General features: G+C 41.4%; 1 protein-coding gene across 2 annotated transcripts in view; it reads right to left on the bottom strand.

Annotated features, from left to right (window-relative positions):
- The window catches only part of FBXL17 (F-box and leucine rich repeat protein 17), a 289,489-nt gene that overhangs the window by 275,057 nt on the left and 1,007 nt on the right, over window positions 1-13,425 (bottom strand). For both annotated transcript variants that reach the window (XM_027656846.1, XM_027656845.1), the window contains exon 2: window positions 13,207-13,425. In XM_027656846.1, coding sequence (XP_027512647.1) covers window positions 13,207-13,425 — 219 coding nt within the window. The remainder of the gene's footprint in view (window positions 1-13,206) is intronic.

Here is a 13,425-nt window from a genome sequence, read left to right as displayed (position 1 = left end):
AAAATCCAATTTCCAGGCTTCCCCCACCCCTTCTCAACAATTTATCCTAACATCAGAGAGAAACTTTCAGACCAGAGGCTTCTGTAGGTGAAGGAGGAAGTATATACATTTATTTACACAAATAAACACTATACAAACTAAAGGTAACTATATATATATTATATTTCTATCAGTCGGTCCTTTCAAGCCCCTCCTTTAACTTTAGTCCAGGAGCAGCTTTTCAAGGCTGATATGTAACACAGTCTTTTGCTGTGGGAGTGTTCTGGGCTCCTGAACACTCCCCCCTCACCAAGTTCCAGCAGTTGTTTGTTGCAGTCTCTCCTCACGAAGTCCAAGAAGATAGCTTTGAGTCCTTGCTCTTTTGCTGCTGGTGATTTCTCCCTCTCAGTGTCTCACCTCGGTTCCTAGGCTGCTGCAGTGCAGCTTATCAAGCGTCTCTGTTCTGGCATCTTCATTCCTCCACATCAGTTCTCAGCTGCCCCCGGTCAGCGTCGGCAGGCAATTCCCAAGCTCTTGGCTCGCCTCCAATTTTGCCTGGGATTCTTCTCCCGAGTACTGAGCTGATTTATCAGCCCGTCCATTTGGCTCTGCTCAAATGCTGAGCCTTAAAATCCACCCCCCACCAGCCTAAATGCAGTGGGGGGGAAAAAGCCCCCTAGCCTTGGCCACAGGCAGCTCGGTTCAGTTATGCACTGTCCCAGGCATCCCACAGCTGCAGGGAGGGGAAAGAAGGCCTAGCCTCCTCCCTCTTACCTCAGGTGCTGTGAAATTCTTCTTTCACAGCACACACTCCAAATGCTGACTCTAACTCTAGCTAAAGGCTGAGTTGGGGGGTCGCAGGGCTTCCCTCTCCGCCCCCGGAGGGGAAGAGAGAGAGCTCAGCCACCTCCTGGCCTTGTCCACCTGCACGCAGCAGACACCAACAGCAGAACTGCCAACACCTTCCAGTGCTGTGATATATGATTTTGAGCAGAAGCGAACAACATGGACAGTGACTGACTCTCCAGGGAACACTGTCCTGGCACCCAATCACCTCTGAGCCCCCCAGCTTCTCAGGGGGGGCCAATCTCAGGGGGGACAATGCATATCCCTACAAGACCCCCTCATGAAAGAGAGTTGTAGTAAGAGGGGAAGGGGTCAAATTCATGACATTTTGTAAATGCTTGCAAGATTTATCATTCCCATCTTCTTCTTTTAGCTATGAAAAACTCGCAATCTCTTATGCAAGACTCCTCAGTGTTGAAGGATTGTGTGTGAATCCTGTTTTCCTGGGGGCCCTTGCTTGACCATCACCAGAGTCAATGGATGCTTCTCCTGAGGCAATCAGTTGAACATGAGCAGATAGAAGGGCAAATCAAACAATTGCCTGCTTCCTCTCTGCAGTTCTCTGTCTGTAATGGTGTATACATACATGGACAGAACGAGGACATAGCTGTGATCAGTACCCAAAAAATAATGTCTCCCTCATTCAAGGAGAAAGAAAGCACTAAATAGCAAGTGGTAGTTTGGCATCTGACACTCCTGCTGTAAAAGTGTCATTCTAAATGTAAGAAAAGATGACAGCATGACAATGCTCAGCAATTTTTAGTAAAAGCGGTAGGAAACTTGAATTCCTGCTATCAGCAGGGAACAGAAAACTGAATCTTTTACCAGTTACAAAAACCTCAGAAGAGAACAAGAAACGTGATCTACATTACATTTAGAGAGATATCTAACTGACTCAATACTAAGAAGGATATCAAGGTTGGCATCATAAAATTCTTTAACCAGTCTTTACTCCAGTAGGAAATAAATATGCTTATTTGGGGATATACCACCTTTACTTTGAGAAACAAAAGCTTGCAGATACAAAGAACACACCAAACACAACAGGAAAGACTGTTGCTAATCCAGCTACCACTGTGAAAATGAAAGCCCATAAATAATTTTTGTATTTTATTTTGTTTGTTTTGGGTTTGCATAGCAAGGTTTTGGTAGTGGTGGGGTTACAGGGGTGGCTTCTCTGAGGAGCTGCAAGAAGCTTTCTCTTTGTCCAGAGCCAGTGCCAGGCAGCTCCAAGATGGATGCATCACTGGCCAAGGCTGAGCCCATCAGTGACGGTGGCAGCACCTCTGGGATAATGTATTTAAGAAGGGGAAAAAAAGCCATCGGGCAGAAGCAAATTGTGACCAGAGAAGAAAGGAGTGACAATCTGTGATGAGGAAGGAGCAGTAGAAACAATGTATGATGAACTGACTGTAATCTCTACTCTGGTCCCCCTGAACTCCTAAGGGAAGGAGGTAGAGAATTATGAAACGATTAGACCCAGGAAGGAGGGAGGGGGTGGGGGGGAAGGTGTTAGTTTTACTTCTTTTTATCCTACTCTGATCTGATTAAAATAAATTAAATTGATTTCCCCAAGTCAAGCCTGGTTTGCCCATTACAGTAATAGGTGAGTGATCGCCCCCCGTCCTTAACTCATGATCCTTTAGCCATATTTTCTCTCACCAGTCCCGCTAAGGAGGGGAGCGACAGAGCTGCTTTGGTGCGCACCTGGTGTCCAAGCAGCATCAACCTACCACACTACCACCCCACTAAAAGCTGAAAGCCCTCACAAATCACAGACCTACTGCTACTGCATTGCTACCATTGTTTCATGCAGTAGTAATGAAGAAACAAAAGAGAAACAAGTTTGACTCAATATTTGACATAAACAGTACATCTGCACAGCCAGTATCCTGAAAGAAATGCCTGGAAGCATTTGTAGCCATGTTTTAGTCCATGCTGTATTGAATTCTAGCTGCAGAAACAATTAAGGAGTGTAGAGGTGCTGCAAATTGACTTCTTAGAAAACAATCATCAGAATGAAGCCATGAGGAAGAAAAGCAATGACAAGTCATTTCAGAAGTTTCAGCACAAACAGGAATAGCCACATAAGTTACACAAGCGATATGTGTTCAAAGACAAGGCCTTGTCTGCAGTAGCTGTAAAAGTTCCAGCTATAAAAGGATGCTGAATAATGCCAGGTAAAACATCAACTTCTCTTCAGTGTGCAATTGTTAAAAAAAGATGTACTGAACTACACTAAATGGAATTTAGTAGCAAAGACTATACATATTCCAAATGGTGACACATCATCCTTACATTAAGGGATTAGCTTAGTTACTGGTACATAGTACCAGTACTTAGTTAGTTACATAGTACACTAATGCATAAAACACTTCAACTCGCCTTGATGACTTTCACCACCCTTTAATTCAATTTTATTCTCTAGATATATACTGATACTGTGGCAGCTAATTTGTCCTGACTTAAATTTTCTAATCCCCAAGGATGTAAAGATACAGTTGAAAGCTCAAACCGGTCTTACCCCCAAGCCTGAAGGCAGTGGTTCTACTAGTTAGCATATTTAGTTGCTGAAAATTGTACTCAAACATGTACATTTTCATATCCACTGTTTCTTTTGTTCTCCCGCAACTCTGTCTAATCCCCCTTCCAAGCACCAGAATATCCTTCAGCACTGTCAACGGGGAAAAAAAAGTTTAACAACACTTTCTAGAATCATTTCACACTTTTTTTTTCTACCCTGTTGGCAAAAGGTAAGGGTAGAGGAAGCAGAGCTCTGCAAAAGATGCAAACTCTTGTTCCTTACTCACTCTCAGTTCACCCTCTTTTAGCTCAAATTCCTAAAGATGTCAGTGCCTCCTGCTTCACCCTTTCATGTGACAGTTAAGATTAGTGGGTTTCTCTTCCCCTTCAATGGATGCAAGAGACCTTCTGGGACTTTCTGTTCCCCACTGATGGCCTTATCATACCTTCCAGACATAGTATGTTCTTAAACAAAAAGCTCTTGCTTTGAAATAAGTTTTCACACAGACTCATTGAAGACCATTAATGCCTTCCTTGCCTCAGACTCTAATAGCAAGACCAGTTGCTCTCTAGGTATCGAGCCTGCTGAGCTGGAAGACAGGAAGCAGAATGAAGCCCCCCCACTCATACACACACAAGTCTAAGGGGCCAAATGGGATCTGGGCCCTGAGGGAGCCAGGGGAAGTGCTTACTAAGCCACTTTCAATTACTTATGAGCAGTCTTGGCTAACCAGGGAGGTTCCAACTGACTGGATGTTGGCAAATGTGACACATGTACAGGATGCATGTGGCACGTACAGGACAATCAGGGGATCAGGCCCAGCCAGCACGGGTTTGTGAAATGCCCATCTTGCTTGACCAATCTGATCTCCACCTATGACAACGTGATCTGGTTGCTGGATGAGTGAAAGGCTGTGGATGTTGTCTACCTGGAATTCAATAAAGCCTTTGACAACATTTCCCATAGCATTCTCCTGGAGAAACTGGCAGTTCATGGCTTGGACAGGTGCACTGTTTGCTGGGTAAAAAACTGTCTAGACATCCAGGCCCAGGGACTGGTGCTGAATGGAGTTACATAAAGCTGGCCACCAGAAACAGTGCGGCAACAGGACCAGGGCAGTGATCACCTCCTGTGCTGGGCACTGGTGAGGCCACAACTTGAATCCTGTGTCCAGTTCTGAGTTCTTCAATACAAAGACATTGAGGTGCTGGAGTGAGTCCAGACAAGGGCAACAGAGATAGTGAAGGGTCTGGAGCACAAGTCCTATCAGCAGTGGCTAAGGGAGCTGGGGTTTTTCAGCCTGGAGAAAAGGAGGTTCAGGAGTGACCTTATTGCTCTCTACAACTACCTGAAAGGAGGTTGTAGCCAGGTAGAGGTTGGTCTCTTCTCCCATGGAACAAGGAAGGACAAAAGGAAATAGCCTCAAGTTGAGGCAGAGGAGGTATAGTTTAGACACTAGGAAAATTTCTTCACTGGAAGGGTTGCCAACCACTTGAACAGGTTGCCCAGGGAAGTGGTGGAGTCATCATCCCTGAAGGTATTTAAAATGCATGTAGAAGTGGCACTTAGGGATATGGATAAGTCGTGGAGTTGGCAGTACCGGGCTAATGGTTGGATTCTATGACATTAGAGGCCTTTTCCAACCTAAATGATTCTATACCGAAAAGAAAATCCAACAATGCAACACTCAGGACAGCAAAAGCCAACTAACAGCTATAGCTAGTTTTCAGTCAAATCACATACTGAACTCTGAATTGATACAATCATACAAATCCCTTACATGAGAAAAGCCACGTAAACAAGTTGTTTAACCTTTAAACAACAAAATGCAACTCATTTCACAGAATTCCACCTGAGTCAATCCACCATTCTAAATCAGGTGATGGTTCCATTGATTTGATTTTAATGCAGCTAAACTAAGTCCTTGCATGGCACAACTTAAACCATCAAAGAAGAGTGCCTGATCAAGTTCCCAAGTTCTGGGGTTTTTCTGAACTTCCTACAATAATTTTTTTGTGACACAATGGATGGGAAAGGAAGAAAGAAGATGCTGATTAATATTATTGAAGAGTCCAACCAGAAAAACTAGAAATCAGTTATTCTGTGTAATTGTCTTCCTTACCCCTGAGTCCCTACACAATGGGTTTCAGACATTAGACCCTTAACACATCCACACTCCTACACGAAAGGTATGCTAGATATTTCAAGCTGTATATTCAAAAAAAGATTACTTTGAACTTTTGCTAAATATTAGCATTTCAGCAGGAAGAGAGAAGAAAAAAAAACCCTCACAAACTAACAAAAAACCCCCCCAAACCAAAAAAGCTCCACAAAGCATCCTACAAATATACTTTTTTAAAAGATTAAAGATCAGTTTTAAATATCACAAATCCACACACTAAATTTATTTATTTCCCTTTAAATCTTTGGTAACTTTGGCCTTAAACCAAGTTCCTCAAAGTCAATCAAATGAAGAAGATAACTGCATTTTTATAAACAGAAATAATGAAATGTCCATCACACCCATGAAAGTTACAGTGAAAAATAGTTCAGTACTAGAAAATTGTAAATATGTTTATGTATCCTCAGTACCAAGTTTTCTAAAAATCAGTTCACATCACACAAATCAAATATGAAGTAAACATAAGCATAGTTCAAGAAATAATTTTAACTTATGAAAAGACTATCCTAATAAAAACCAATACTCTTAAAACCCACAATCAAGCAGTTAGAATTATTGACTGCAGAGACTTAAGAAGTTTTCGCCTCAGGAAAAGAGAGCCAAGAAAATTCAGTTGATTACTAATACCATTCCCAGCACTCTCATCACTGCAGAGCCCGGGTTCGATTCCCAGTCAGGGAAACTCCCCCGGGCAGATGGAGCTCGTCAGCCCTGTGAGGCCATCCATCTAAGAGAAGGTCACTCTAAACAAACCTACGTCCTGAGGACCTCACTGCCACTGTCCAAGCTCACTCTGCCCTGGCAGATGAACCTTAGGATTAAAGGGTGGGCTCAGCTGAGCGCACACTGGGTCTCACCTAAAAAATCCACTGCGCAGGCTCGAAGGGTAAAGACCCTTCCCAAATCTTTGTTCGCGAAGACTGGTCATACAAAAAGATACTGCTAACTTTAAGAACAAAGTACAGCTTTGTGAACATGAACAAAATACAGGGCCCATGGCAGAAGAAACTGTAAAAGGTGCGTTTATGCATCTCCCATTTCTCTCCATCGTTTTCATTTAAAAGATCTTTCAATACAAGTAGAAGAGTCAAGATTTCTGTGAATGAAGCTTTCTTGTATCAATAAAAACTTTTTTTATACAGGAATAGGTATCTACAAAATTGTTTTCATCACATTGCATCAGGTAGATTTGTTTGAAACCTTTAACAACAAAAGAACATTAAAATGTGCACTCAAACATTTCATGATGCCTAATGAACTTAAGACATTCATTACTGGAAAACTGCTCATTTGTTCCATCAACTGAGTGCAAATTTTTTTCAGTAGATTATGGAAACTTCATTATCAAAACTATTTCTGAAGTACCATCTGATCAAGGGAACATGCTTAGTAAATGACATTTTACCACGAACTGTTAAACACAGTATTTGCTAACTGGAGGTCTAGAGCAGCTAGGTTATCAGTGGGCTTATGTTTATTGAAGGTACCTTCATTCTATTTCAGAAAATTAAAGAATCATACATAACAGGAGAGGAAGAAATAACAGACAAATATTTGCTTTGTTTTTAAGAGATTTCTTCACTTTGCCACATAATTACAACAGAGCAATGGAATCATGAATGATTTTGAGCACACAAAAGAGATGTGAGCAGTGCATGCACACACCTCTGAAAGTAGCCTCAGTACGCCCATGAAGGGAATCAAGCTAAAAACGCTCATGTGATTAACAAAAATGTGTCAGCCAGGAAAAGTCATGGCACAATTTCACATCGTAGCCCGGATCCTTTTGGCAAGCTGCCAGCAGTAGGAATAGTTTACCAGTCCCCTAATCCTCGCTACCTGCATTTTTGCATTGGATTCTAAGTGACTGTGCTTAGAGAAAGTCTTTCAGGCAGCTCATCCTGAGGAAGTTTTGAAACGTTAGATTGGTGTTAGATTAGCCATCTGAACTCACTCTGCCTGATCACTCTGCAGAAAACAAGGCCAGCAGCAGGAAAGTGCAGCCAGAGGTTACAAAAGGGAGACAGACACTGCCCTTACCAGCCACTTACTAACAAACAGACTGCCTTAGCTGCAAGGCAAAATACCACTTTAGGTTCTGTCTGTAAGAAATGACAGAGGATGCTAACACCATACCTTTCCTCCTAATGGAAAGAATGGGTTCTGATGAATAAGAAAAATATCTTTACTTGAAGGGGCTGACAGTGTTTTTACTCTGAACTATCTGTCCTCACTAAAAGACATCAGTACTGCTTCTGAATCACCCTACCAGTTTAAAAACATATCAAAATCTGGGAAAGATCAAACACAGGTCAAGCAACCTGAACAAAAGAAACAAATAGATTAATAGGGAATGAAAGCAGCAGTTAAATTTAATTTACTTTACATTCTAACACTGTACAACTTGTAATCTTCTTCCTTTCTCCATGCAATAATACACAGTTTTGGGGATGCAGAGCAAGTCAAGCCAACACCTTAACAATATTAGGAAAAGTTTCACTGTCCATGAGTGTCAAGGTATTTATCCCACCATCAGGAAAAGCAGAAATTTCATTCCAAGACATTTGTCTCTCCCATCACATAGCTCACTCTGTACTATTAAAACCTACATGCTTACACAAAAGCTCTACAAAGCAAAATAATTGTTAATAATCCTGCAACAAATCATAACAACCTTATCAGGACATCTTTGAGAACTTCATCACTGAAATAATGAACACGTACTATCTTCTCTTCAGCTACTAATCTACTCACACACCTTTCCTTCACAATTGTGCCCCTCAACTGCATTCCAGAAGCTCAGCAACAGCACAGTGTATCTAAGACTGGTTCATTTCCCTGCCACAATCACAGCTGGACACTAAGCTTCATAGGAAACCAAACAAACAAAAAGCCAAAAAGAAACCAAAACAAAACCACAACAAGCCAAACTGCTGTGTTAAGTATTGCTACAGAAAAAGGAGTTCAAGTGAATTAATATTGAAATAAAAGAACATTTACCTCCTTGCATCAAAACCCTTTCCATTTCTCTTAGTGCTATAGCTAAAAATAACACTTGACACGAACTCTAGACAGGATAAACTGATGGAACACCAGCTTAAGTTGCAAAGAAAGCTGGTATTACAACAGTGACTCTGTGAACTTGAGGATGAAGTGTAATCCAATTGATGTATTTTGGTGCCTCTGCCTCCTGACTAGGTCTGACAAAAAAAAAAATTAAAAAAAAAAAATCATAGTGTAACTAACATGTATACTCAGTCTTTTCAGGTATAAGTTTACCAAAACTAAATGCCAGCACTCAAAAGTCAGAAGATAAAACCAAAGTTCTAGCTCTGGATAGCTTTGGCTAAAGCCAAACCCACTTGATATCACTCAGATAATGTTAAATGCAGTGCTAGTAGTACAGTGATAGCAGCAATGCATTTTGTATCAACATTATCACAAGCAAACGTTATTACAGTAACAAAAGAAAATGTGTAAGTTACTACAACAAGGGAAGGAAGAATGAGAAAAATAAGTAAAAAACAATGAGTAAAGATGTAAGAAAATGAGTCAGTAGTGCCTCAAACAATAGTAACAATATATTTAGAACCCTACATTAAATAACATGCACACACACACACACACACATTGATCCTCCCTTCATAGTGCCTTAGCCCTAAGTCAAAATTGGCAGGGTCTCTGTTACAGGCAGAGCAGCCTGTGTTCATGCTTTATAAAAATAAGAGCAGCAAACCGAGAAAGAAGACATCAAGAAGAAGACAGTATCTATTCTAGACCCTTCTTGTTCTGAAGAGAGTTCAAGCACACCCCAAACATCCCAGATGAGGAACTCCACTTGTTGTTAAAACAAGAATTAATAAAAAAAAAATCCCAACTCCTTACATAACCATAGAGATGGGAAACCACCTTTGCCAAGAGTTAAATGTTCTCACACTGTGCTGTTTTCTAAATATCTCACCAAAATTAAGCTTATTGTTTCCTTTTATTTGACAAGGGACAGGAACGCAGTTGAACTTTCCAATTATTTCTTACCTAAAGACTACATCTTAGTCTTCTTTCTGAAGAAGTGTCATTCAGTTTGACCAGAATCTTCCAACTACCATAACATGACCATGTTTTCACGACCTCTGGCTCTTCGCTGATGCCTCTTTCATTTGTCTGGGGGTTTCTAAGGTGATCCCAGTACCCACAGCCTAATGCAGTACTTTTGCAGAGGCTTTAAAAGCACCAAGCACAGCACAGAATTTCCTGTTACTTGCACAATTCCTGGTAATACAGCTCAAAAGGAAATCTGAAGTGTTTGAATTGACATTCTCTTGTAATTTCACAACTCAACTTGCAGACCATTTTATACCAGTTAACTGCTTTGATTAAACAGCAGCACTGCAAAGAGATAACATGTACAACCGGAAGATTTCTTTCTTTTTCTTTTTAATTTCTGTTTTCCAGAAATAAATAACAGTGAAACCACAACAGACACAGATTTGTGACATATAGCACAAAGTTTTCAAAAATTAGTGATTTGTAGCACAAGATTTTGTCAACTTCTGCACTGCAGAAAGAGCTCCTATTTTTTATTCACACATCTAGATTACAGTCAAGTTGACAGATCTATAATTTCTTAATTCCCTTCAAGTTTTAAAGATAATAGATTTAAATTATCCTTTAATCAAAGGTAATCACCCTCTCCTACAAAGATTAAAGATGAAATTTTGCCCACTGTTTAACAGTTTTTTTCGTCATACATGTTTCAGCAGGAAAAATCCATAAGCTTGTTTGATTTGTGGAACTGCAATTCTTTTATCACTTCATATTGACCAGGATACTTCTTCACCAGTCAGAGAAACAGGATCAACTGGCACACTGCGCTATGAACTTCCCAATTCAGTAGGGCCCATCTGATGATCTGCAGGCCATGTTCAGTCTGACAAAAACCTTTCTACCCAGCTCTTAGAGGAGCCTTAACCACTGCTTAACAACAAAACACCACCTGAGCGGACAAAGTGGACAGCTATTCCTTAGGAGTTCCTGCAGTGCTTCTTTAGGCTTATCTCGAGGCCACATATACTGACACTGGTGACAGCCACTCCTGCTCTAGCACCACTGCATCAGGAGGTGACAGAGATGGGAATCAACGGAAGCAAACAAAAAAACCTAGTAGGATGTGGCTCCTGAGACTTCTGAGGATGGACTCTCTTGTCCTCGTATTGTGTCTCCACTACCTACTGTGAAAAGTTCAGTAAAGATTTTGGTTATATTTGTCTCCCGTGCTCTCATAACAAATGACACCTCTGGAAAAAGAATATCCTAAATCCAATCATATCTGTATCAAAATCCATCATATGAAGGCCTTTAGGCACCTGAATAATCCACTTAAAAAGACGCCTGGTTAGAAATCTTGAGTTAAAAGTTCCATAGCAGAATAGTATGTTATGGAAGCAGCCAAACAAAGTCGAACACTAGAATAGTTAAGAAGGAGACATACAGAAAGAGATATAGATAGACAAACAGATAGACTCCTGTAAAAAACCAAAGCAACCAACCTAATACATAACTATACCTAAGGATTGAAGGGCAAATTGGGGGGAGAGGGAGATGGTGACAAAAAACCCACAAACAAAACAAACAGGTGAGGAGATTGACTCCAGATACTGGAATTAACAGCCTGCCTTTTCAAAAACATTGCAGAAGGAGCTGTAATACAGGGCAACTAAAGAGACAAAATCATTTGGGGAGGTAGATGTCTGTCCCAATTTCAGCTAGGGTAGAGTTCTTAGTACCTGGTACAATGCTTTGTAGCAGAGCAAATGTTTGGGCAGCACCTGGTCCTCTCAGTGTTATTTCTTTCTCTCTCTCCTTTTCCTTACAAATACTAATATTGTTAATGGTGATACTACATTTTATTTTGTTTCAGTTATTAAACTCTTCTTATCTCAATCCACAAGGTATACTTTTCCCCCCCTCTCAATTCTCCTCCCCACCAAGGGGAAAGGTGACAAGGTGGTGTGTGGCTCTGTTGAGTGGCTGCCTGGTATTTAGTTGTCAGTTGGGGTTAAAAAACACTTGATTTGTAAAAAAAAAAAAAAAAAATAAATTAACCAAATTTTGAAAGTACAGATAAAACAGAAAAGAGTTTAGATAACATTTAAACTAGTCCACAAGTGAGATGGACACGACATCTTTCACTATTAAAAGAACTGATTTATGGCAGAGTTATAGACTGATATTTTTGAAAAAGTGAAACTGAATACTAAAGTAACCACAGAGAATTAGTCGTATCATTGATCAAATAGTGTTTAAGCCATACTAAACAAGTCAGTCCTGTTTCCAAACCTAAAACAATTGAACATCAAAGAAAAAATTATCTTCCAACAACATCGGCAAACGGATGGATTCTTTTCTAAAAAAACTACATGACAAACTTTCAATTCTGCAATAAGAGAAGAGATAAAATAGCTCATAAGTCTTAAGTATTTAAGTATTTACATAAAATTAATTTGCATAGTGCACCTATGAAACATGACATACTCTTAGTAACAGTCAATGTGTACTTGAAAAAAAAAATCCAAAATCAACAAAAAACAACACAACAACAAAAAATCAAACCAACCAAATCTTGTACAGAATTACTTTCATGTGCAAGACAGACAGATAAGCAGGCTGTTATTGTTTGACAACAAAAGAGTAAAGGAGTACTTTCTACACTGGATGCACAACTAACAAAACAGAAAGAACAGTAAGAATCATCTGTCTCCTACTTCTGCATATATCACGCCCTGCTTTAAATTTAGCCATCTGACCCCGGAGTAAACTCCTGTAATCCTGAAACATTATTTCCTGTAATCCTGAAACGTTATTCCCCAAAATTTAAAGACATACTAGCATCAAACTATGGAAAACATCACGGGCTTCAGTTCCCGCTTGACTCGTCTTTTTAGCTAATGTTTAGCTGCAAGCAGTCAACGTAGTGATGAACAGAATAGCTTAAAAATGGCAAATCGTTTTCGAAAGAACACAGAACCAAAGGAACCTAAAGACAGCAAAAGGGACAGGAAAGAAGGGATAGGAACGAAGGTGAGGCCACTCTTTGATTATACAGCCTAAGAAGTTATGGAAGCATGTAATTCGAGGGCTACAAAGACTCAGACTGACTGTGAACCCAGTAAAGCCAAAACTGATTCAAAACACACAGTAATACAAACTTTTTCCCAATTAACATTGCAAACTTGTCTATGTAGCTCCAACCAACAAAGAAGCACTAAATATAGTGCCAGACCCCCTCGCTGAGTACTCCACCAGCGACTTGAGTAAAAGGCAACTCGTGAAGGGCACATTACGAAGTTAACAGGTACGGTCAAAATATCTACGGGACAGCTTCTGGAGCAGATTTGAGTGTCTGCACCTCCAGGTAATGGCTCCCGACGCCGCTAACAACGACAAACAAAAAGGGGGGTGAGGGGGGAACGAGACACAAACAAAACCAAAAACAGACAGACAACCAGACAACCCTACATAGCCCCCCAAAGCTGGGCGCTGCGACCCCTCCGGACAGGGCCTGCGGCTCCACCTCTACCCTGAGCCCGCTGGGGACGGACACCTCAGGGGCAGGAACAGCCCCTTCCCAAATCCTCAGGAAGTGGCTTCGCCCGTCCTCCCTCCCGCCCCGACCCACCTTGAGGAGGATGGAGGGCGGCAGCTGGTTGATGTCCGGGGTGGGCGGCGGCAACGGCTCCCGGCAGCTGTCACCCGGGTGCTCCAGCGGCTCCTCGAAGCCCGCCTCGCCCCCTCTCTCCTTCTCCTCCGCCGTGCTCTGCTCCTTGTCCTCCAGGGGCGCGGGGGGCGGCGGCGAGGCGGGCTGTCCCCCGCCGCCCTGCCCGGCGCTGCCCCCGCC

This window comes from Corapipo altera, unplaced genomic scaffold, assembly GCF_003945725.1.
Source record: "Corapipo altera isolate COAL_440 unplaced genomic scaffold, ASM394572v1 61281, whole genome shotgun sequence".
NCBI lineage: Eukaryota > Metazoa > Chordata > Aves > Passeriformes > Pipridae > Corapipo > Corapipo altera.
This window is presented reverse-complemented; position numbering and strand designations above follow the sequence as displayed.